This window comes from Artemia franciscana, chromosome 1, assembly GCF_032884065.1.
Source record: "Artemia franciscana chromosome 1, ASM3288406v1, whole genome shotgun sequence".
NCBI lineage: Eukaryota > Metazoa > Arthropoda > Branchiopoda > Anostraca > Artemiidae > Artemia > Artemia franciscana.
The window spans coordinates 23417312-23444166 of NC_088863.1; the positions used below are offsets into that span (position 1 = coordinate 23417312).

The 26855-nt window shown below is 36.0% G+C and overlaps 2 protein-coding genes across 8 annotated transcripts in view; one reads left to right on the forward strand and one right to left on the reverse strand.

Moving 5' to 3' along the window:
* The window catches only part of LOC136027114 (methyltransferase-like protein 25B), a 125471-nt gene that overhangs the window by 37940 nt on the left and 60676 nt on the right, over positions 1 to 26855 (forward strand). The window contains exon 1 of one of the 7 annotated variants that reach the window (XM_065704110.1): positions 10245 to 10383. The exons of the other annotated variants lie outside the window; for them this stretch is intronic. The gene's annotated coding sequence lies outside the window, so the exon portion shown is untranslated. Of the gene's footprint in view, positions 1 to 10244; positions 10384 to 26855 lie in introns of those variants that run through there. 7 annotated transcript variants of the gene reach the window in all.
* Positions 1 to 26855, reverse strand: part of LOC136027096 (putative uncharacterized protein DDB_G0282133) — a 43702-nt gene that overhangs the window by 15889 nt on the left and 958 nt on the right. The window contains exon 2 of the mRNA XM_065704049.1: positions 10274 to 10470. Coding sequence (XP_065560121.1) covers positions 10274 to 10470 — 197 coding nt within the window. The remainder of the gene's footprint in view (positions 1 to 10273; positions 10471 to 26855) is intronic.

The following is a 26855-nucleotide window of genomic DNA, read 5'->3' on the forward strand; positions in this document are numbered from 1 at the left end:
ATAAATGACGATGGCGACTCAGGGAATGGTCGATTAGCAATCACCATCAACAAAGCTCAAGGGCAATCATTAGAATCATGAGGTATAGATCTGAATACGGATTGTTTTCCCATGGACCATTATATGTTGCATGTTCAAGAGTCGGTAAACCTGACAATCTATTTATATGCACAGACAATGGGACAGCAAAGAATGTTGTATATTCGCAAGTTTTACGTAGTTAAAAACATATATATATATATATATATATATATATATATATATATATATATATATATATATATATATATATATATATATATATATATATATATATATATATATATATATATATATCTATATTCACAGGTGGGACATAGGGACACAACTACAATGGCGCGTAACTAATATGGCGCGTAACGACTTACGCGCGCGGGGGGGCTTGGGGGGGCGCGAAGCGCCCCCACCAACTAGGTGTTGGGGTGGCGCGAAGCGCCACCCCAACAGCTAGTATATATATATATATATATATATATATATATATATATATATATATATATATATATATATATGAAGTTACATCAAATTGTGAGGATTAAAACTGAATAATTAAAAACACTTTTTAAAACTTTTTTTAAAAATAGCCCTAGCATCCTTACTTCAATGAAGTTCAACCAGGACTGGCGAAAAGAATGAAATGAGAATATAAGCTCTTTTTAATAATTCCTCTGAAATAGTTACATCTATATTTGTATACATGGAAACAATGTCGAAACTACTAACTATTATGTTTTCTGAAATACTTGTGTTGCTAAGTTTTTTAACCAAATCTGCCGAGTTACGAATATAGGAATTTTGAGAATACAATAAAGGTTTGAAAGCTGTACAAAGCCATTTTCCAATATTGGCAGCGGGGGCTTTAGTACAAGCTACGATAGGTCTTAAGGGAATACCCTGTTTATGTATTTTTGGTAAACCGTAGAGTTTAGGACAGAAACTGCCACGGGGAAAAATTTATTGTATAGTTGTGGGGTGATTTTACCATTTTGTTTTAGCTGTTTTAATTCATTTATAATATTATTAGTGAACTGATCAGTAGGATCATGAGTTATTGTTTTATATGTAATTGTGCCATTTAAATGCGAAAGAATTTTGTTGTCATAGTCTGTCGTATTCATGACAACAAGTGAATTGCTTTTGTCTGCTTTAGTTATTATAATAGAAGGATCTTTTCGGAGATTAGATAGTATTTTTATGTCATGCAAATTTTCCGGTGTGGAATTGGTAGGAGGCTTAAACTTTTTTTGGCTGTTATAGAGGATATTTATAAGACCAGATCTAACTTCATCCGGGTTACAGACAGAAGGATAGTGTTTATGCAAAGCGGACTCTAGAGAGGAAACTATATCTTCCACAGGAACCTGTTTCGGTAGAAAAGAAAATTTTGGACCTTTTTCTAGTGTTTCGATTTCCTGGGGTTCCAATGTTTTAGAAGAGAGGCTAACGATAGCAGGTCCAGGAGTGAATCTTGGAGAATAAATACGGTTTCTCATCGAAGATTCATTTCGTAAGCCTTCCAATTTTTTATACAGGCGTACCTTGGACAAGCGAAAATCGTGGCTAAACAAATTCCTTTCTAATCTAACAACTTGAGCAAAATCAACGGTGGACAGGTTTTCCAGCAAAAAAGTTTTCAACGATTTTCTCTCTGAAGAAATAATATGTCGTTTCTGTTTTTTGTCCTTAATAATATGGACTAAGGTTTTTAACTGTAGTGTATGGACAAATTGCGCTTCTTTCCGGGTATTTAAATGTAATTTATATCTTAAAGACTTGGGAATAAGGTTTTCATTTCTACAGGATTCTAAAAAATTTTGTTGATTGATAATATTAGCATGTTTTTTACCTAGACTAATAAAATAAAAGATATCATAGGTCAACTGCTCCCCATAAGCTAGACGAAAATAGCGACGAAGACCACACTACCTTTCCATAACAAACAAATACAAAGTAGAGACAATAGGGAATTTTTTTTTCAAGACAGTGGAAATTATTTCTGTAGATATTTCGGCCCTATGTCCAAGCGCCGTCTTCAGCACAATACAAGAATAAGAGAGAAACTAATATATATATATATATATATATATATATATATATATATATATATATATATATATATATATATATATATATATATATAGTTGTCTGTCTGTGGATCAGGTGACGTCATGTTTCTGTGTCGACTGACGTCATGAAATTAGTTGTCGTCATTTTTGCTATGACGGTGACGTCATTAAAGATATTTAAGACACATATGTTCACGTAGAAATCTATTAATGTTTAAGTTTAAAATGACTGATGAACTTACAATGGCAAAAGCCGATGAAGATGCTCAAAGAGTCTATGCCAAAAAACTTGCTGCTGATAGAGAAAGTCAGAAAAGAAAGCGTGCCGAGGAACTACCAGAGCAACGCGAAAGCAGACTTGCTGCTAAAAGAGAAAGTGAAAAAAGAAGGCGTGCCGAGGAATCACAAGAACAGCAAGAAATCAGGCTTGCTGCTGATAGAGAAAGTAAGAAAAGAAAGCGTGCCGAGGAATCACAAGAACAGCAAGAAATCAGGCTTGCTGCTGATAGAGAAAGTAACAAAAGAAAGCGTGCCGAGGAATCAGAGCAACCTGAAAGTTATCGCCTGGCATTCAGATACAGCCCAGTCGATGATTATAGCTTGAGTAGATGTGTTCAAATCGGGACAATGTCTAAAATTTGTCCCTATTGCAAGGCCTTGAAATTCAATGGTGAAACAATGGGAATGTGTTGCGCCTCAGGAAAAGTTAAACTTCCTCTATTGGCTGCACCACCAGAGCCATTGAAGACTTTCCTTACTGGAACTACGTCAGAATCTAAGCGTTTTTTGTCAAAAATCAGAAAATACAACTCATGTTTCCAAATGACGTCGTTTGGAGCCCAAATCGAAAATCCGGATCAATTTATGTCTACTTTCAAAGTAAAAGGGCAAATTTATCATAGAGCAGGGTCCCTTCTACCATTCTCAGGCGAGAATCATAAATTTTTACAATTGTACTTCATCAGTGATAGAAATTCTGAATTGAATGCACGTTGCGAAATTTCTCCCAAGGTTGAAAGGACAATCGTTTCCCAATTGCAACATCTTTTCCACGAAAATAATAATTTAGTTCGTCTGTTCAAAACAGCCATCGATTTGATGCCTACTGATACGCATAAAATTGTCATTTCCGCTGACAAAACGCCTCCTGGCCAACATGTGCGTAGATACAATGCTCCAACTATCGACGAAGTGGCAATCGTTATGGTCGGTGATCAGTTTTTACCTCGAGATATTATTCTTCATAAGCGAAACGCTCAGTTGTTAAGAATTGCTGAAACTCATCGATGCTACGATGCCCTACAATATCCTATCATTTTTTTGGGATGGAGCCAACGGCCATCACTTTAATATTAAATTGGTGAATCCAGCCACTAACAAAGAAATGAATAAGAAATGCAGTGCAATGCATTATTATTCCTATAGACTAATGATTCGGCAGGATGAAAAAAATTATATTTTAAAAAGCCGTGAATTGTTTCACCAATTTGTCGTTGATATGTATGCTAAAATTGAATCAGAACGTTTGCTATATATCCGCCTGAATCAGACCAAGCTCCGCTCTGAACAATACATTCATTTGCGAGATGCAGTTATAAATGACGGTAATACCACAAACGTTGGAAGATTAACAATTTTACCTTCGTCATATGCTGGCAGTCCCCGTCATATGCATGAATATGCTCAAGATGCTATTGCGTATGTTCGTCTCTATGGTCGTCCAGATTTATTTATTACATTTACATGTAATCAATCTTGGGACGAGATACTGCAGCTTTTACTTCAAGGCCAATCGGCGGTTCATAGGCATGACATTACGGCCCGTGTCTTCCGGCAAAAGTTGAAATCACTGATAACCTACATAGTAAAATTTGAAGTGTTTGGGTCAGTGCGATGCTGGATGTACTCAGTGGAATGGCAAAAACGAGGTTTGCCACACGCACATATACTAATCTGGCTACATAAAAAAATTACTTCGAACGAAATTGATGATGTGATTTCCGCTGAAATACCTGATAAAAATGTCGATAAGGGGTTACATTATATTATTGTAAAAAATATAATACATGGACCTTGCGGTGCACTGAACGAAAATTCACCATGCATGGCCAAAGGAAGGTGCACAAAGCAATATCCTCGACTTTTACGGGAGATTTCAGGCAAAAATTACCTGTAATACCTAGATCAACTCCTGCAGACGAAATGAATGCTTGCCTGAAAAATTCTAATTTATGGGCACACGTAAAAATATTAAAATTAACTACAAATATGCGTGTCCGATTGCAAAACGATGACTCTGGTCAAACATTTTCAGATCTATTGCTGGCAATGGGAAACGGAAAGCTCCCAGTAGACTCAATTTCAGGACGTATACAACTACCTGCTGATTTCTGTAATTTAGTGACGTCCAAAAATGAATTGATTGAAAAAGTATTTCCGAATATTCTAAAAAATTATAAAAATAATAAATGGCTAAGTGAAAGAGCGATTCTCGCACCCAAAAATATAGACGTCCACGAAATCAACAATATTGTTTTGACCAAGATTCGAGACCAGGCAGTCCTTTACAAGTCAGTCGACACAGTTTTGGAACCAAATGAAGCGGTTAATTATCCATCTGAATTTTTAAATTCCATAGATCTTTCAGGGTTTCCACCACACGTGCTACAACTAAAAATAGGCGTACCAATAATACTTTTAAGAAATATCAACCCACCAAAGCTTTGCAATGGCACGCGACTTGCCGTAAAAAAAAACAATGGAAAACCTAATAGAGGCCACAATCTTGACTGGGCCTTTTGAGGGTGAGGCTGTTCTTATTCCTCGCATTCCCATGATTCCAACGGATCTGCCTTTTCAATTTAAAAGATTGCAATTCCCAATTCGATTAGCATTTGCAATCACCATTAACAAAGCTCAAGGTCAATCATTAGAAAAATGTGGTATAGATCTTAATACTGATTGTTTTTCCCATGGACAATTGTACGTTGCATGTTCGAGGGTCGGTAAACCTGACAATCTATTTATATGTAGCGACAATTTGACAGCGAAGAATGTTGTATATTCGCAAGTTTTACGCAGTTAATTTGTCTTGTATCTATCTATCTATCTATCTATACAAAAACGAGTTGTGTGTATGCATGTTTGTTTGTTTGTAAAAAGAGCGTTTGCATATGACGGCATTATTAGTACGTAAGGCTTTGTATATGCACAGACAATGGGAAAGCCAAGAATGTTGTATATTCGCAAGTTTTACGTAGTTTGAAACACATATATAAATCTATCTATATTCACACGTGGGACACAGGGACACAACTACAATGGCACGTAACTAATAATGCGCGTAACGACTTACGCGCGTGGGGGGGGGCTTGGGGGGCGCGAAGCGCCCCACCAACTAGGTGTTGGGGTGGCGCGAAGCGCCACCCCAACAGCTAGTATATATATAAATATATATATATATATATATATATATATATATATATATATATATATATATATATATATATATATATATATATATATATATATCTATATATATAAAAATAAGTTGTCTGTCTGTCTGTCAGGTGACGTCATGTTTCTGTGTTGACTGACGTCATGAAGTTAGTTGTCGTCATTTTTGCTTTGACGGTGACGTCATTAAAGATATTTAAGATATATATGTTCACGTAGAAATCTATTAATGTTTAAGTTTAAAATGACTGATGAACTTACAATGGCAGAAGCCGATGAAGATGCTCAAAGAGTCTATGCCAAAAAACTTGCTGCTGATAGAGAAAGTCAGAAAAGAAAGCGTGCCGAGGAATCAAAAGAACAGCAAGGAAACAGGCTTGAGGCTAAAGAACGCAAAACCGCGCAGTTAGATGAAGATCCACCTGGACAGCGAGAGTCAAAACATATCAAAACTGAAAATGATAGCGATGATGATTGGGTTTGGGATTTTGACTTGGATAAGGTCATCAATGCCTACCAGATTTTAGTTAAAAAAACAAAGGTTCGGCGATATGTATTTCATAGTGAAGCTGAAAAATAAAGAAGAAAAAGAAAACTGAAAAAAGAAAAAATGTAAAAAACTAAAAAATACTCAAAAAGAAAAAACACTCAAAGAGAAATTACAGACCGGGACACAAATGACGACCGGGACAGAGGGAATATGTCCCGGTTATCGAAGTAGATAACCAGTGGGTTGTTCCATATTCCCCATTATTATCAAAAACATTTAATGCACACATAAACGTTGAATACTGTAACTCCGTAAAGGTAATCAAATACATATGTAAATACGTCAACAAAGGCAGTGACATGGCAGTTTTTGGCTTGCAGCCCTAAATCAAAGATTTCGACGAAATCGTACAATATCAGGCTGGAAGATACATAAGCAGTAATGAAGCTGTTTGGCGAATTCTTTCATTTCCGATACATGAACGTAGTCCAGCTGTTGTTCACTTAGCGGTACATTTACAGAATGGTCAACGTGTTTATTTCTCGGAAACCAACGTGCAACAAAGAGCCCTGAATCCACCGGATACAAAATTAACAGCTTTTTTTTCGCTTTGCAAAAATGATTCTTTTGCAAAAAAACTGCTGTATACTGAAGTGCCTTCGTATTACACAGAATACTAAAAATAAAGTATTTGAACGTCGAAAACAGGGTAAGTCAGTCGACGGCTAACCTACCATCTTCAAAGATACCACGATAGGAAGACTCTACACCATTCACCCCAATCAACATGAATGCTTCTTTCTACGCCTGCTTTTGGTGAATGTACCCGGTCCGACATCCTTTGAGTATTTGAGAACTGTAAACGGTACTATACATGACACTTACCGTAGTGCATGCCAAGCTCTGAATTTATTGGAGAATGACCAACACTGGGATAACTGCATCAATGACGCGTGCGAAACGTCAACCCCAAGTCAAATTCGTGCATTGTTTGGCATCATTTTAACAACTTGCTCTCCATCAGCTCCTACAGAGTTATGGGAAAAATATAAGTCAAAAATGTCCGAAGATATACTCCATCGAAAACAGTTAGAGACGTCAGATATGACTTTTGATTTTACATCAGAAATTTATAACTACACTAGTTATTATAGAAGATTTGTGCGTACGTATGGCAAACAAACCTCTTCAGGATTTGGGAATACCTTCACCTAACCGTATCGCTGCTGTTTCGACATGTGTAGAATTGGATCGTGAACAAAGTTACAGTACGAGTGATCTATTGTCGTATGTACAAAATAACATTTCCAAGTTAACGTCGGAACAAAAAGACATTTATGATACGATAGACTCAATTTCAGGACGTATACAACTACCTGCTGATTTCTGTAATTTAGTGACGTCCAAAAATGAATTGATTGAAAAAGTATTTCCGAATATTCTAAAAAATTATAAAAATAATAAATGGCTAAGTGAAAGAGCGATTCTCGCACCCAAAAATATAGACGTCCACGAAATCAACAATATTGTTTTGACCAAGATTCGAGACCAGGCAGTCCTTTACAAGTCAGTCGACACAGTTTTGGAACCAAATGAAGCGGTTAATTATCCATCTGAATTTTTAAATTCCATAGATCTTTCAGGATTTCCACCACACGTGCTACAACTAAAATTAGGCGTACCAATAATACTTTTAAGAAATATCAACCCACCAAAGCTTTGCAATGGCACGCGACTTGCCGTAAAAAAACAATGGAAAACCTAATAGAGGCCACAATCTTGACAGGGCCTTTTGAGGGTGAGGCTGTTCTTATTCCTCGCATTCCCATGATTCCAACGGATCTGCCTTTTCAATTTAAAAGATTGCAATTCCCAATTCGATTAGCATTTGCAATCACCATTAACAAAGCTCAAGGTCAATCATTAGAAAAATGTGGTATAGATCTTAATACTGATTGTTTTTCCCATGGACAATTGTACGTTGCATGTTCGAGGGTCGGTAAACCTGACAATCTATATATATGCAGCGACAATTGGACAGCGAAAAATGTTGTATATTCGCAATTTTTACGCAGTTAATTTGTATTGTATCTATCTATCTATGTATCTATATAAAAACGAGTTGTGTGTATGCATGTTTGTTTGTTTGTAAAAAGAGCGTTTGCATATGACGTCCTTATTAGTACATACGGCTTTGTATATGCACAGACAATGGGAAAGCCAAGAATGTTGTATATTCGCAATTTTTACGTAGCTTAACTCCTGCAGACGAAATGAATGCTTGCCTGAAAAATTCTAATTTATGGGCACACTTAAAAATATTAAAATTAACTACAAATATGCGTGTCCGATTGCAAAACGATGACTCTGGTCAAACATTTTCAGATAAATTGCTGGCAATTGGAAACGGAAAGCTCCCAGTAGTGGGAAAGCCAAAAATGTTGTATATTCGCAATTTTTACGTAGTTTGAAACACATATATAAATCTATCTATATTCACAGGTGGGACACAGGGACACAACTACAATGGCGCGTAACTAATATGGCGCGTAACGACTTACGCGCGCGGGGGGGCTTGGGGGGGCGCGAAGCGCCCCACCAACTAGGTGTTGGGGTGGCGCGAAGCGCCACCCCAACAGCTAGTATATATATATATATATATATATATATATATATATATATATATATATATATATATATATATATATAATGAAATTATATCAAATTGTGAGGATTAAAACTGAATAACTAAAAACACTTTTTAAAACTTTTTTTTTAAATAGCCCTAGCATCCTTACTTCAACGAAGTTCAACCAGGACTGGCGAAAAGAATGAAATGAGAATATAAGCTCATTCAAACTAAAGAGAATAAAATGATTAGATGCAATTTCTTAAAGCTAATCTTGCTTGTTTAGCAGCCTGTCTCAAAGGCCTTTTCGTAGTTGGTTCAGTACTATTATAAATCGGTTTAGTAAAATATTTTGTTAGATCTTTTTTAATTAAATTTAAATTTAAAATTAAATTTAAATTTAAATTTAGTGAGTATTCCCTTAAGTCCCTGTTCAAAGAAATATTATTATTTATTTTGAGATTAATTTCGATTGATTCTCGAAAACCCTGTTTTATTCCCAAATCATTACTGATGAGTGAAGAGTTTTCAAAAAGTATCATGTAGGACGGATTATTAAATATATGCCAACCTAGAGCAGAATCAAAGGAGTTGTTGGAACTATTTGAAATTAAGGCCTTGTCTATGTTATTTTCATGCTGTTGTAACCGTTTGTCTAGATTCTGATGGATCCTGCCGACATAGTATTTTCTGCAATCACAAGGTATTTGATAGACCCCTATTTGGCGAGTAACTGGGGTCTTATCTTTACCCGAATTTAAGAAATTGATAATTTTAAAATTATTAGTAAAAACTACGTACAGATTATTTTTTGTGCAAATACTTTTTAATTTTGTTGTGATCTTTGTGATATATGGAAGATAGACAATATGTGAGGGCTTATCAGTGGCCTCACATTGTGAAGTATCTTCTTCGATTTTACAAGAATGTCTTTTTATTCTACGGTTAATTATTTTATTGACAAAAGGAATGGGGTATCCATTACCAAAAAGAATATCTCTGATAAAGTTTATCTCTGCATTTATATATGAATAGGAGCAAATATTCAGGGCACGATCAATGAGGGAAGTTACAACTGCTCTTTTAACTTGTGGGGGGTGATTTGAATTAAAGTAAAGATATCTATTGTTTTGTGTTGGCTTTCGATATATTGTAAAATCCAGTTTATCAGCATTACGAATAATTAATACATCTAAAAACGGTAGTTTATTTTCAACTTCTAGGGTGAACTGCAAATTTCGGTCATAAGTGTTAAGATGATCTAAGAAGCCTCGAAGCTCAAAACTTTAGCGTAAAGAGCGAGGCGTTGAGGAGGGGACAAACCCCTTTCATATAGGGAATAATTTCTGTTTGTTTTAAGTTTTAATGCTACTCCTTACTTGTAGTTGAAAAAACTTGTTTTTTATTATTTAATTTTAAGAAAAACAAACTCTTCTCTTGTGTAAACACATTGTAAAATGGTGCTTCTTTTGTCATTTTTATTTTGTAAATCTTCACTGCTTGTCCTGTTTTTTTTTTATTTTTTTTTTTTAAGAGCTATGACAGCTTTTAGCTCAAACAGAAATTTATAACATCTCCATTGGTAAAGCCTACTTGACAGTCTGCATCCTTGTCAGCAAAGTATCCAAGTTTTCCTCTTTGGCAGCGAAATTCTGTTTGAATCACATCTGACATCATGGGGTAGTGTGTTCCAGGCGTTCCTGGTAATGATTTTGTACCTTTAGTTGAGATGGTATTTTCTATGACGTTTTCCATTGTTGATACAATAATGTGCAGAAGCAAAAGAATACCTATAATTAAGAAATTTCATATGTTTAGAAAAGGTTGCAATCAAATAATAGAATAGCTTTGTACTTGGGAAAAGGAATATTCCTTAGGTTCGTGCAAAGTCTCATTATGAAAATTTTTGGGAAAAGTGCAATAATATTCAAAACTTGGAAATTATGCTTAAAGATACACTTTAGTAAAAAAAAGCCCCCTTTCCTATCCTCTTCCCTCTAAAGTTTTTGCTGCGTCTGCCCCTGCAATGAGTCAAGTGTCAAATTATACGGATTGCCATGTACACGTTTAGACGAAGCATTTTCAAATTCTCCCCTTGGAACCTCTCTATTCTAAACCACACACATTGAAGTGTTATCTTCTTTCGGTCATGTTTCTAGTTTATTTTTTCACAGAAAGGTAATTTGTAATTTATCCTGTTAACCTATGTTGTAGTTTTCAAATTATAAAAACGGTAGGAAAGAAATAGAGATGAAAAGTGGAAGGATATATAAATATTTACCTATACAGTATTGGGAGTTTATCCATTGATGCCATATGTCAAAGCGAGCAAGGGATGTCTGTAGGCAATAAATTGTAATGTTGCTCTTTACTCGTATTTAAAAAAAACTACAATTTTGTAAGAGGTGACACCAATTAAATATGGATCCATGTATAGTAAGGAGCGACTTGGCTCAATAGTAACCAAATCTTTAAAAAGCAGATGTTTTACATTAATAGATACATCAAAAGAATTGATTTATTATGCTGATTTCGAATATATAAAATTCATTAAGTTTAGGACCATCAAAAGATAAGAGCCTGAAATATTTTCCTTATTTTCAAAAAAGGGGGAAGTATCCCTAGAAGATCATGAATCTAACGAAAATCACCTAATAAAATTCAGCGTATCAGAGAACCCTACTGTAGTGGTTAAATTTATTTATTTACAAATGTTGAATTTTTTTTAAATAGATTTTTTTTTCCCGCCTATTCTTCAACCGTTCCCGAGGTATTGCAAATACACCCTTTTGACAACCTGAATGCACATAATGTCTCTTGATTTAGTTCAACATCCTCCTCAACATTTTCTAAAGTTTTGCATGACATACGCTTAGCCTTTTCAAACACACCCAGGATAAAAAAAAAACCTTTCTTGTTAATAGATCCTATATGTAAACAATGGACAAACTGCATAAGTTACAACGCTTGTCAAGAGAGCTGGATGGTGGGGGGGGGGATCGTATCATCCCCGGAGGCATAATTATTGGACCTTGGACTATTTTGTAAAATGGTCATCTCAAAATTTTGTTCAGTGTTGAGGGGAGAATTTAAAGTGGGTGAGGACGGGGTGGGTGGTCGACATCCAATCACTTTGAAACATCATTTCAAGATGTCCTGAACTTTCAAGATGTCACCTTAATACCTTAGCCTTTTTGGACACACCAAGGGTCACACGTCTCTCCCTTTTCCTATAATATTTCCTGTCTGCAAACAATAGGAAATTTACAATAATTTACAACTGTTGTCCCTTGGGATACTGGGGGGATGGTATCTCCAGAGGTATAGTTATTTAGCTTTTCACTATTTTGAACCAAATGGCTATTTTAAAATTCCGATCTGTCTTTAGGGAAAGGATACAAAAAAGAATCAGAATGGGGGCTGATGGCCCTCCAATCACTTTTCAATAACAGCAACGCCCCCCCCCCAAAAAAAAATGCTCTTAAAGTTTCAGCTTAATACCTTCAGCCGTTCCTGAGACATTACAAATACATTACAGATACACTTTGGTAACCAGTGTAATCATATTGGTTTTTGATTTTGTTCAATATTCTTCTTACCGATTCTGGAAAGTTCTACCTTAATACTATGTTTAAAAAATCCTATGTTTAAACAATGAAGAACTTGCATAACTTCGTGCTCTGTCTCCAATGGCTCTGGGGGTTGATGTCATCCATGGAGACATAGCTATTTGATATTTGGACTATTTGAACAAAATGACTATCTCAAAATTTTATCCGATGTATTTTGTAGAGGGCAGCTAAAAGGGGCGTGGAGGGACTGATTACCCTCCGAATAGTTTTTAACATTCCCCTTGACATGCCCAGAAAGTTTCAACTTAACACTCTCAGATGTTCCGGGGATATTCCTAATAAGCCTTTTGATTACTAGTATGCTGATAGTGTGTTTTGATTCTACTAAAATTCTGCCTCAATATCTCCTTAAAGTTTCATCTCAATATCCCAAGCCTATTTTTAGACCAGTGACCAAACATGCCCCCCTTTCCCAATAGCAAGCCATGTATGTAAACAATGGGTAATTTGCATTACTTATAGGCCTTGGCTCAAGGAATGGTGGGGACCATGATATTTCTGGGGGCATAGTTGTTTGACCTTTAGACAATTTTGAACGAAGTTGCCATACCAAAATTTTGTTCGGATGTCTTTGGGGATTAAGCTTAAAGGGCGTTGTGGAGGGGGGGCTGGATGTCCTCTGTTAACTTTTGTCTCTTAAAAGGGCGCTAGAACTTTCAATTTCGATTGAATTTATCCTCCCCAAATTTTGTACGACTACTTCTTTCGTATGAAATGTCTCTGAGGAAAAAATAGAATAAATGAATCATACAATGAAGCCTTTTAGGCAACCCTAGAAAACTAAATTGTTGGGTTGCAATTTAGATTAAAACTAATTTTTAATGTTCGATAGAACTATCCATACTGCCTTATGCTTAAACCATAATATTTTAGGTGTTGATATAAATCGACTTAACCAGTAAAAATCAACAAAAAACAAAACAAAAATCGTTTGGCCTTTTTGGTCAGCTTGTCTGCTCGCAAATAAGCTGGCAAACCAGCATCTAAAAAATGTTGATTGAACCATTTTTAATTTTTCTCTTTGTTGCATTGGAATCAAGTGTTAAAGTGGATAGACCTTTTCTCTTAGTGGCAAACTGTCTCACAGGTTCATCTTTTTGCCAATTTAATTCGTTATTCTTTAATTGATCATTAGTTTTGCTATGTTTAGTGTTACTCAGTTTTTAATATGTAATTTTTTGGATGAGAAGCAATATAAGTTTTATTTATTATTGTTTTTTTTGTTTATAGCAAGAAGCTAATTCACCACCTATTTTTAACTGAGCTAATAATACTTAACTCGACAAGTGTTTAATATATGTTTCCAATTTGCTATGAGGGTTAACGGCAAGTCCTTGTACCAGGATTGGCCCACACCCACCTTGCTTGGCACATTTCCGCCATGCTTGGTACTGTTCCGCCACGCTTGGCACGCGCCAACTGTGTACATGGGTGCTGAGAGCGGGTAACCCTCCACCCCTCCCCTTCCACACAATAACCCAACGCCCATCCTTCGTGATGGTTGATGTGCAATTATACACCACTAAACATAATTTCATGAGAAGTCTATGAATCGAATTCGCGAAATCAAGCATTAAGATGAATGTCCATATTAACCATTTATCTTTTATTGAATAGGCGTCTTTTCATGGACCAGTGCGCTAATGTCCGGCATTACTTCTTCTGTATCTGGGAAGCTCAATTCATAGTTTTTGATACTTTTAAATCTATGGTTAATCTCACAATTTTTAGTCGATAACAACTTGGTTCTCTTTGGGATAATAGCTTAGTGTGTCGCCACAAAAAGGCAGGAAATGCCACATTCCCGTGGCACTGTAACTGTTGTGTTCCATTTCGAGCAGTTAAATCATTGAAAGCCGTACTTTTCAAACTTAGCCGGTCTTCAAAACCTTCAAGATCTAGTAATTCAATAGTTTGATATATTTAATATTTTATTGAATTTGATACTTTATCGTATTTAAGTTGACTGTCATTTTTTTTCCGATACCCGACCAAAACCGTATCCACACTTATCAACACATACCCCACTTAAGATTTGGGAATGGCATGCGTCTATCCTTGACTTGAATGCCGAACTTGTACTACAGAGGCGAAAAATTGGAATGGCGAGAAATATCATTGGAAAGCTTACATCAACGCTAAGTTATTCTGAGCTATTGTCTACTAAAAACCTGACTTAGTATCTTTTGCTAGGTTCTGTCTCATATAGGAAAACTATTTTTCCAAACTTTAATCTTTTGTAATTTCACAAAATACTTCTGCTACTGCTTGTCTACTAATAACAGTTCACCGCAGCACTAAGCCCCCTAAGGCCAACACAGATACACACGCTCCTCCTCCATCCTATTCTATTCAAAGCGTCCCTCCGTATACCCTACCAGGAAGTTCCCATTTCCCTTAAATTTTTAATTACGATATCCTTCTACTCAAACAGTGGAGGACCTGCTCCCTGTTTAGCCCTAGACAGTTAGCCGAAAGGGACAATTTTTGGAAATTTATCATCCTTCATCTCCAGAACGTGTTTTAGCCATCTCAACCTTTCTCTTATTATAGCCCTAGAAAGCGGGATTGAACCGCACTTTTCGTACAGCATACGGTTGGAAATACGGTCAGTCAGCCGGGTACCCAAAATATTCCGTAGGCAATTTCTCTGGGAAATATCTTGCAAGTATTCCTCCGATTTCGACCATTGTAATCATTATAGCTTCCAGTATTCTAATATTGGTTTGTAGACTTATCTTCCTATTATTCTAAACTTGTTTCAACTGTGAAAAAATACCCGGAGCCTTGGCTATTCTACTCAAAAAATCTTCACTGCTCCCAAATTCGAATGGCGAGAAATATTTTTTGAAACACTTGTATCTTATCCTCAGCTATTGTCTACTAATGATATGCCTTAGTATCTTTTGCTAGGCTCATCTGCCATATAGGGAAACTATTTTTCAAAACTTGTATCTCTTTTAATTTCAAAAATTTTGCCTAAAATCTTGCCTTTGATTGGTAAGTCACAATTTTATGATTGCAAGTTGGAGACTGTTCAACTCGAGGAATTCTGAGCGGAATACATAATTGGCGCTGTAGTCACTGGCGAAAAAAGAATAAGTAACTCTTATCTAAACACACAAAAATTGTCTTGGTTCAAGTTCTTTACATGATTTTTTTTTCTGTTTCCTTTTTTTCTATGTGTCGTTGAACTTTGTAACCTCAAGGTTTTACCACACAGTAAGTTTTGTGCGTGTTGGAGAATAAGAAAGATGGAAGAATGATGCATTATGATATGATGATTATGATGTAATAAAAGATACTTGACATTACTAACAAAGATACTACTAACATTAAGTACCTTAGGAAAAAGATCAATCGGAAATTGAGTTTCCAATCCATGAAAAAATTTGTAAAATATAACTATAAAAAATGTTGCCGATCATATTACAATGTATTCAGTTTACGGGTTGATACGGAGGATAAGGATAAAGATTCTCCTGTGCCATTGCTGGTGCATAGGGCGTCGATTCGACGTTTCAGTTGCAGGGTGTTTTTCACAGGGACAAGTAGCAAGCTTGTCGCCCAACCTGGTTTAAGAAATAAGTACCATAGGAAAAAAAAATCTGACTGCACCATTTACTTCCCTTAAGCATCGATATGAAGTCTATAACTAGTAAATTTCTGACTATATTTTTTCCCCTAATGTACTTATTTTTATCTATCCTACTGGATTAGGCCAGAAATCATAAGGGTCGTGTTAAAAAGGTATGTAAGGGCCCGCTTAAAGCTAAATTTGTGACATCTGGTGGTGCTACTTTTTAGCCAGTCTTGAATGAACAGTTTCTTAATAAGGACCTAAATTCTATTAAAACTGATATTGGAAAAACAAACTTTGACAACGCAGTTACAATCGGTGTAACCAAAAGAAGGTGAGGAGGGAGGCAGAATTTGTTCGATCCGCTTAAAAAATGAAAGTGATGGAATTGAGTTAGTTTTTCATTTTTCTGGCGAGATAAATCTAAAGCATGGGAGGGGAGGGGAGGGGAGGTATGTGCAAACTAATATTTCGTTTTGTGGGATAATTCACTTTTTGATGTTTGAAATGCATTTATATGAATTTATCGAGAAAAAAAAGAGTGAAGTTACACTCTTAATACAGGTTTAAGTTACTCATATGGCTACTACAGAAGGTTTATGAATACATTCTATTATTTTACGGTTTAAGTCGAATTAACTGGGATTTTTAAGAGGATTTATGTTATTAAGAGGAAACAGTTTGACTTACTTGGATCCGCTGACACGAAACATTGAATGGGAGTGGCGTTTGTAATATAATTCTCTAGTACGAAGGAAAATAGTTTTCTCTTTTATAGTACGAAGGATACCAACATAAACAGAATTTTGGGCCCTAGAATCCATTTTAGGTGTATTCACAACTGAAAACCGTGATTTTCATAGGGCTTAATCATATTTTCGTCAGTATCGACTCGTTGAACCGTGAAAATACAAGAGGCATTCAAAACATAACCAGAATTGTGCAATTCTTTGTCATTTTTCTGTTACAGTGGATCAACTTTTCAGCGTAACCTTAATCAAGGTCAATACACTTCTCCAGGCTGTATTTTCATCCTTTTAGACTATTTTTGAAGAAATCCAGACACCCCCCTTTTGAGCCATGTTTTGCTGTGTGCCTTTCTTCACCATTGCTATTCAATCGACGCTTTTCAACTGAACTTCTGTTTTTTTTTTTTTCGAATAAAAAAAATCAGATGGACCTAGTTTTGGATTATAAAGAGGCTATGGCAGAAATAACCACCGAAGATCTCTAAAAACTCCTTTTATAGTGCGGGCACTTCCGTATTGTATGGTAGAACACACACACTCGAGGATTTGGATAGCGAAGATGAGACAATAACCGTTTTCACGGTCTTTATACCAGACACTACTTGGAAACGGCCGCTATTACCTTCGTCACAGAAACTTCTTGTATTTTTTGGATGCCCCTCGTGAATAAATAAAACTAATCCCTTGGGTCCCAAACCTTCAACGGAAATATAGAACTTGTAAAGCTGTTTGGTGTCAATACGTATTTGTTTGGTGTCATACGTATTTGTAAAGCTGTTTTGTGTCATACGTATTTGTCATACGTATTTGTAAAGCTGTTTGGTGTCATACGTATTTGTAAAGCTGTTTGGTATCATACGTATTTGTAAAGCTGTTTGGTATCATACATATTTGTAAAGCTGTTTGGTGTCATACCTATTTGCCATACGTATTTGTAAAGCTGTTTGGTCTCATACGTATTTGTAAAGCTGTTTGGTGTCATACGTATTTGCCTACTTGTTTGCTGTTTTTTTTTTCACCTTCATTGTCTTTTTACAATTTTACGCCCGCTAGAACTGGAAATTGCATAACGATGTATTGGGACGTTTTCCTTCATAAATTAAGGACTTCATTATCCATTATTATTTTTAACGAATAATATCGTTATGTAAGCTTTCACGTGACCAATTCAAAATTACATTTTCGCTTCCACTGTCCTTTGTGTTTAACAGAGAGGTAAAGATTCCATCTCAGACTTTTGATCAACCGTGACAGTGTTAGTCTATCAAACAGTTCATGGTAACGAACTGTAGTAAGGAGCGACCCGGCTCAATAGTAACCAAAACTCTAAAGAACGGAATTTTGGTGCTAAAAGATGCATCTAAAGAATCACATTTTCATGCTGATTTTAAATATATAAGTTTCATCAAATTTAGTCTTTATCAACAAAAGTTACGAGCCTGAAAAAATTTGCCTTATTTTAGAAAATAGGGGACCCCCCCCCCTAAAAGTCACAGAATCTTAACGAAAATCACACCATCGCATTTGGCGTAATAGAGAACCCTATAGCAAAATTTTCGAGCTCCTATCTACAAAAATGTGGAATTTCATATTTTTTGCCAGAAGACAAATCACGGGTGCATGTTTATTTGTCTGTTCGTTTTGTTTTTTTTTTTATTTTCCCCAGGGGTCATCGTATCGAACAAGTGGTCCTAGAATGTCGCAAAAGGGCTCATTCTAACGGAAATGAAAAGTTCTAGTGCCCTTTTTAAGTGACCAAAAAATTGGAGGGCAAAATTGGAGGGCACCTAGGCCCCCTCCACCGCTAATTTTTTCGCCAAAAACAACAGCTCAAAATTTTGAGATAGCTATTTTGTTCCGCATAGTCAAAAACTATAGTAACTATGTCTTTGGGAATGACTTACTCCCCCACAGTCCCTGAGGCAGGGGCTGCAAGTTACAAACTTCGACCAGTCTTTACATATAATAATGGTTATTGGCAAGTGTACAGTCGTTTTCAGGGGATTTTTTTGGTTTTGGGGGTGGGGTTGAGGGGAGGGGGCTATGTGGGAGGATCTTTCCTTGGAGAAATATGTCATGGAGGAACAGAAATTCAATGAAAAGGGTGCAGGATTTTCTAAAATTACTATAAAAAAAAAACAATGAAAAAATAAACATGGAAAAGTTTTTTTTTTCAATTGAAAGTAAAGAGTAGCATTGAAACTTAAAACGAACAGAGATTATTACGCATATGAGGGGTTCTAAAAATAATTTAGCCTAAAGAGCGAGGTATTTAGGAGGAGATAAATATCTCGATCTTTATGCTATAGTATTTGTAGTAATTTCAACTATTTATTCTACGGCCTTTCTGATTCAGGGGTCATTCTTAAAGAAGTGGGACAAAACTTACGATTTAGTGTAAAGAACGAGGTATTAACGAGGGTACAAACCCCCTCATATACATAATAAAAATTAAAGAATATAAAAGTTTGTTACGTAAGTTACTTTTAAGTTACGTATATTTTTTACTAATAAAAAAATTCGTTAAAAATTAAAATTTATAGTTGCCTTTTTATGTAACCGAAAAATTGCATGACAACTAGGCCTCCTTCCCCATCCCTTATTTCTCAAAATCGTTTGATCAAAGCTAAGAGAAAGCCATTTAGCCAAAAAAGGAATTAATATGCAAATTTCATATTAATAATTTATGTGTGGAGAGCCAAAATCAAACATGCATTAATTCAAAAACGTTCAGAAATTACATAAAAAAAACTAGTTTTTTTTTAACTGAAAGTAAGGAGCGACATTAAAACTTTAAACGAACAGAAATTACTCCGTATATGAAATGGGTTGTCCCCTCCGCAATCCCTCGCTCTTTACGCTAAAGTTTATAAAGTTTATTTCGTAAATAAAGCAGATGTTCACAGACTCGTAACGTATCTTTAGTAACTTCAAACTTAACGTAATTTTAAACCTTTGGAATTACCGTAAAAACTTGAGTCTTTTAATGTATAAATAAAAAAACAAGTTTTTTTAACGGGAAGTAAGGAGGGACATTGAAACTTCGTATATGAAAGGGCTGCTTCCTCATCAACACCTCCCTCTTTACGCTAAAGTTTGACTCTTTCTCTTAATTCTACTTTTTAAAACAGTAAAAAACTTTAGCGTAAAGAGCGGGGCGTTGATGAGGAAGCAGCCCTTTCATATACGAAGTAATTTCTGTTCGTTTTAAGTTTTAATGTCGCTCCTTACTTCCCGTTGAAAAAACTTGTTTTTTTTTATTTAATTTCTGAGCGTTTTTGAATCAATGTATGTTTTGATTTTGGCTCTCCGCAGAGGAATAATTGAAAACGAAATTTGCATATTTTTTGGCTAAATGGCTTTCTCGTAATTTTGATCGAATGATTTTGAGAAAAAAAGAGCGGGGGAGGAAGCCTAGTTGCCCTCCGATTTTTTGGTTACTTAAAAAGACAACTAGAACTTTTAATTTTTTAAGAATCTTTTTATTAGTAAAAGATATACGTAACTTATAAATTAGCTTACGTAAACAACTTTTGTATTCTCATGTTTTATTACATACTGGCTGTTGGGATGGCGCTTCGCGCCACCCCAACACCTAGTTGGTGGGGGCGCTTTGTGCCCCCCAGGCCCCCCCCGCGCGCGTAAGTCGTTACGCGCCCTATTAGTTACGCGCCATTGTAGTTGCGTCCCTGTATCCCACCTGTGAATATAGATAGATATATATATGTTTTTAACTATGTAAAACTTGCGAATATACAACATTCTTCGATGTCCCATTGTCTGTGCATATAAATAGATTGTCAGGTTTACCGACTCTTGAACATGCAACATAAAATTGTCCATGGGAAAAACAATCCGTATTCAGATCTATACCTCATTATTCTAATGATTGCCCTTGAGCTTTGTTGATGGTGATTGCTAATCGAACATTCCCTGTGTCCCCGTCGTCATTTATATATCCCCCTGTGCCCCCGGCGTCCCCGTTGTAGTTGTGTCCCTGTGTCCCGGTCGTCATTTATATTCCCAGTATCCCGATCGTCATTTTTGTCCCAGTGTCCCAGTCTCTAATTTCTCTTTGAGCGTCCCGGTTGTCATTTATATTCCCTGTGTCCCGGTCGTCATTTGTGCCCCGGTGTCCCGGTCTGTAATTTATCTTTGAGTGTCCCGGTCGTCATTCATATGTCCCGGTCGTTATTTGTGTCCCAGTGTCCCAGTCTGAAATTTCTCTTTGAGTGTCCTGGTCGTCATTTATATTCCCTGTATCCCGGTTTTTAGTTTTCTTTTTCTCCTTTATTTGTCAGTTTTTTTCCTTTTCTTAGTTTTTTTTTTCTTTTTCAGTTTTTAGTTTTTTTAGTTTTTTATTAGTTTTTAGTTTTTTTTCTTTTTAGTTTTTTTTGTAGTTTTTACCTTTTTTTAGTTTTTTTCTTTTTTTTCTTTTTTAGTTTTTAGTTTTTTACCTTTTTTAAGTTTTTTTTAGTTTTTTAGCTTTTTTGTTTTTTTTAGTATCTTCTTTTTAGTTTTTTTGTAGTTTTTACATTTTTTATTTTTTTTTCTTCTTTTGTATTAATGCTAAAGCCAAGGTTCGAGTCTGGAGCCTCTCGGACCTAGAACCTGGAACATAACGCTTTACCAACTCAGCTACTTCGGCTTGAATACATTCGTTTTTGAATTGGTATATGATGGAATAATTCAGACGTCATATGCGGACAGACAGACAGACACACAAACAAACAACTTATTTTTATATATATAGATATGAGGGGGTTCGCCCCCCTCGTCAGTACCTCGCTCTTTACATTAAAGCTTAACTTTGTCCCAATTCATTAAGAATGACCCCTGAATCACAAAAGCCGTAGAATAAATAGTTGAAATTACTAAAAATACTTTAGCGTAAAGAGCGAGGTATTAGGAGGAGGTGATCCCCTCATATGCGTAATAATTTTTGTTTGTTTTAAGTGGTTTTAAATCTCCTCCTTACTTCCCGCTGAAAAAAAAACTGTTTCATATTTATTTTTTCATTGTTTTTTTTTGTAAATAATGCTAATAAATCCTGCGCTCCCTTCATGGAAATTTTCTTCCCCCATGACATATTTCTCGACGGAACGTTCCACCAGCATATCCCCCTCTTCTCAACCCCTCCCCCCAACCAAAAAATCTTCCTGAAAACACCTGTACACTTCCCAATAACCATTACTATATGTAAGCACTGGTCAAAGTTTGTAACTTGTTGCCCCTCCCACGGGGACTGTGGGGGAGTAAGTCGTCCCCAAAGACATAGTTATAAGGTTTTTCGACTACGCTGAATCAAATGGCTATCTCATAATTTTGATTCGTTGACTTTGGGAATATAATTAGTGTGGGAGGGGGCCTAGGTGGACCTCCAATTTTTTTGGTCACTTAAAAAGGGCACTAGAACTTTTCATTTCTGTTAGAATGAGCCCTCTTGCAACATTCTAAGACAACTGGGTCGATACGATCACCCCTGGGAAAAACAAAAACAAAAAAAAAAAAATAAACACGCATCTGCCTTCTGGCAAAAAATACAAAATTCCACATTTTTGTAGATAGTAGCGTAAAACTTCTACAGTAGGGTTCTCTGATACGCTGAATCTGATGGTATGATTTTCGTTAAGATTCTGTGACTTTTAGGGGGTGTTTCCCCCTACTTTCTAAAATGACGCAAATTTTCTCAGGCTCGTATCTTTTGATGGGTAAGACTAAACTTGATGAAACTTATATATTTAAAACCAGCATTAAAATGCGATTCTTTTGATGTAGCTATTGGTATCAAAATTCCATTTTTTGGGTTTTGGTCACTATTGAGGTCGCTCCTTTCTACAGTTCGTTACCACGAACTGTTTGATACATGCTGTACTACTACTACTACTACTACTACTACTACTACTACTACTACTAATAATAATAATAGTAATAATAACTCACTGCAGCACCAAGCCGCCTGAGGCCAACACAGCTACGCACTTTCCTCCTCCAACATAACCTATTCAAGGCCTCCCTCTTTACACCCTCCCAGGAAGTTCCCATTTCCTTTAAATCTTTATTTATGACATCCTTCCAACCCAGACAAGGACGACCTGCTTTCACCTAAACTGTTGCTATGAACACTTATTTTGAGTCCTGCTTAATATAAGCACGAGTCGCTTTTTATTTAGAGATTGTAGGCACATAACTGTTTAATATATAAATATATACAATTAAAACAATTATTCTATTTAAACGTCTTCTGGTAACACCTCCTCCCCCTGTCAAATTTCCTGACAATGCTCTAGATACCTCTCCTTCTAATCACTTTTAGTGCTGGTAAGTATAGGAATGTAATATTTCATGTCGCAAAGGAAACATTTTCCTGTAGTAAGAACGGAGGTACCAACCCGCAACATGTACATTCAGACTCAGTCGAAATAAAGGAGATCAGAATATAGTTTATACCTGCACCCCCTAACCATCTTCTATATTTACCTAAATACTCAAGGAAAGTTAGAAAATTTGGGTGGAAAAATGTATTTTTTTTTACATCAGGCAGTTATGCTCCCACCTATGTAATGACCCACCGGCCTTCCTCCGTATTAGATGACGTGAAATTGTGCATTTTAAATAGTTTAATAAAACACGTTTGGGATGTAAATTCAGGCTAAGTCCAAATAAAGGAGATCAGAATTTAATTTATACCTACATCCCCTGACCATCTTTTATATTTACCTAAATACTCAAAGAAAGTTTGAAAATTTGGGTGGAAAAATGTACTTTTTTTACATCAGGCAGTTATGCTCCCACCTATGTAATGACCCACCGGCCTTCCTCCGTATTAGATGACGTGAAATCGTGCATTTTAAATAGTTTAATCAAACATGTTTGGAATGTAAATTCAGGCTAAGTCCAAATAAAGGAGATCAGAATTTAATTTATACCTACATCTCCTGACCATCTTCTATATTTACCTAAATACTCAAGGAAAGTTAGAAAATTTGGGTGGAAAAATGTACTTTTTTTTACATCAGGCAGTTATGCTCCCACCTATGTAATGACCCACCGGCCTTCCTCCGTATTAGATGACGTGAAATCGTGCATTTTAAATAGTTTAATCAAACACGTTTGGGATGTAAATTCAGGCTAAGTCCAAATAAAGGAGATCAGAATTTAATTTATACCTACATCCCCTGACCATCTTCTATATTTACCTAAATACTCAAGGAAAGTTAGAAAATTTGGGTGGAAAAATGTACTTTTTTTGACATCAGGTAGTTATGCTCCCACCTATGTAATGACCCACCGGCCTTCCTCCGTATTTGATGACGTGAAATTGTGCATTTTATATAATTTAATCAAACAGTTCGTGGTAACGAACTGTAGTAAGGAGCGACCCGGCTCAATAGTAACCCAAACTCTAAAAAATGGAATTTTGATACCGATAGCTATATCAAAAGAATCACAGTTAAATGCTGATTTTAAATATAGAAGTTTCGTCAAGTTTAGTCTTACCCATCAAAAGTTACGAGCCTGAGTAAAATTTGCCTTATCTTAGAAAATAGGAGGAAGGACCCTCTAAAAGTAATCTTAACGAAAATCACACCAACAGATTCAGCGTATCAGAGAACCCTATTGTAGGAGCTTCAAGCTGCTATCTACAAAAATGTGGAATTTTGTATTTTTTGCCAGAAGGCAGATCACAGATGCGTCTTTATTTGTTTGGGTTGTTTTTTTCCCCAGGGGTGATCCTATCGACCCAGTGGTCCTAGAATGTTGCGAGAGAGCTCTTTCTAACAGAAATGAAAAGTTCTAGTGCCCTTTTGAAGTGACTCAAAAAATTGGAGGGCACCTAGGCCCCCTCAATCGCTAATTATTTTCCCAAAATCAGCGGATCAGAAATCTGAGATAGCCATTTTATTCAACGTAGTCGAAGAACCTTATAACTATGTCTTTGGGGACGACTTACTCCCTCACAGTGCCCGTGGGAGGGGCTATAAGTTACAAATTTTGACCAGTGCTTACATATAGTAATGGTTATTGGGAAGTGTACAGACGTTTTCAGGGGAATTCTTTGGTTGGGGGAGGGGTTGAGAAGAGGGGGATATGTTGGGGAAACTTCTATCGAGGAATTCGTCATGGGAGAGGAAAATTTCCATGTAGGGAGCACTGGATATTCTAGCATTATTTAAAAAAACAATGAAAAAATAAATATGAAAAAGTTTTATCAGCTGGAAGTAAGGAGCAGAAATAAAACTTAAAACGAACAGAAATTCTTACGCATATGAGGCGCTCACCTCCTCCTAATACCTTGCTCTTTACGGTAAAGTATTTTTAGTAATTTCAACTATTTATTCTACGGCTTTTGTGATTCAGGGGTCATTCTTAATGAATTGGGACAAAATTTAAGCTTTAGTGTAAAGAGAGAGGTACTAAAGAGGGTGTGAATCCCCTCATATATGTAATAAAATCATGAAAATACAAAAGTTTGTTACGTAGGCTAATTTATAAGTTACGTATATCTTTTACTAATAAAAGCATTCGTAAAAAATTAAAAGTTCTAGTTGCCTTTTAAGTAACCACAAAATCGGAGGGTAACTCGGCTTCCTCCCCGCTCTTTTTTTCTCAAAATCATTCAATCAAAACCATGAGAAAGCTATTTAGCCAAAAAAAAAAAAAAAAAAAAAAATGCAAATTTCGTTTTAATTATTCCTCTGCGGAGAGCCAAAATCAAAACATGCATTGATTCAAAAACGTTCAGAAATTAAATAAAAAAACAATTTTTTTTTTAACTGAAAGTAAGGAGCGACATTAAAACTTAAAACGAACAGAAATTACTTCGCATATGAAAGGGGCCTCTTCCTCATGAACGCTCCGCTCTTTGCGCTAAAGTTTCTTACTGTTTTAAAAAGAAGAGTTGAGAGAAAGAGTCAAACTCTAGCGTAAAGAGCGGGGCGTTGATGAGGAAGCAGCCCCTTTCATATACGAAGTAATTTCTGTTCGTTTTAAATTTTAATGTCGATCCTTACTTTCAGTTAAAAAAACTTTTTTTTTTAATTATTCAAACATAAAGTAAACCAACTTGGTTAAATGAAGCTTTTAAATAAGTACCTATATTGACTGTTGATTGTACTTGACTCTTTAGGAACTAATGCACCACCGTGCGGCATTACTGCCTCTGAAACTGGGAACATCAAAATATAGTTTTCTACAATTTTGAATCGCTTAGCAGTCTCCGAATTTTCGGTCGATGGCAACTTCGCCCCAGTTTGGTTAAAATATTCGTTGGGTGCCGCAAAATGGCAGAAAACAACACTCTTCTGGGATCAAATCTTTATAACTACATAAGAAGGACAGTAGAAAATCAATTTTCCTTCGAATAAGCCGTTTTTGATATCATGAGCGAGATATCAAAAGAATCGGTTTATTATGCTGGTTCCAAATATATAATACTAATCAAATTTAGTGTTACCTATCAAAGGCTACGAGCCTGAGAAAATTTGCTGGACCTTCGAAAAAAGGAGGGGGGATCAACTCTTAACAGTCGAAGAATCTTAATAAAAATTACACCATCATATTCAGCGTATCAGAAAACCCTTCTTTTAAAGGCTCCAAGCTCCTATCTTCAAAAATGTGGAGTTTTTTTTATTTTTTTTTGCCCGAAGAAAGATCACGGATGCGTGTTTGTTTTTCGTTTTTTTTTTTCTCTCTCAGGAGTGATTGTATCGAACCAGTGGTCCTAGAATATTGTGCAGAATATCATGAAAGGGCTCATTCGAATTGAGATTAAAAGTTAAGGTGCCCTTTTTAAGTGACCAAAGGAATCGGAGGGCAACTAGCCCGCGTCCGACCCCTTTTTCCCCAGAAGTCATCTGATCAAAATTTTGAGAAGGTCATTTTGTCCAATATAGTCGAAAGTTACAATAACTATGTCTTTTGAGATGACGCGAGCCCCCAGAACCACAAGAGGAAGGGTCGTAGGTAATGAAATTTGCCCATTGTTTGGATGTAGTATTTGTCATAGGGAAGTACACTGACATTTTTTAGGGGGGGGATTTCTGGGGATGTATTTTCTACGGTCCTTTTTCCCAAAAGGTGTCTGATCAAAATTTTGAGAAAGCCGTTTTGTTGAGTATAGTTGAAAGGTATAATAACTACGTCTTTTGAGATGGCATGACCCCCCCAGAACCACCGGAGGAAGAGCCGCAAGTAATGAAATTTGCCCTTTT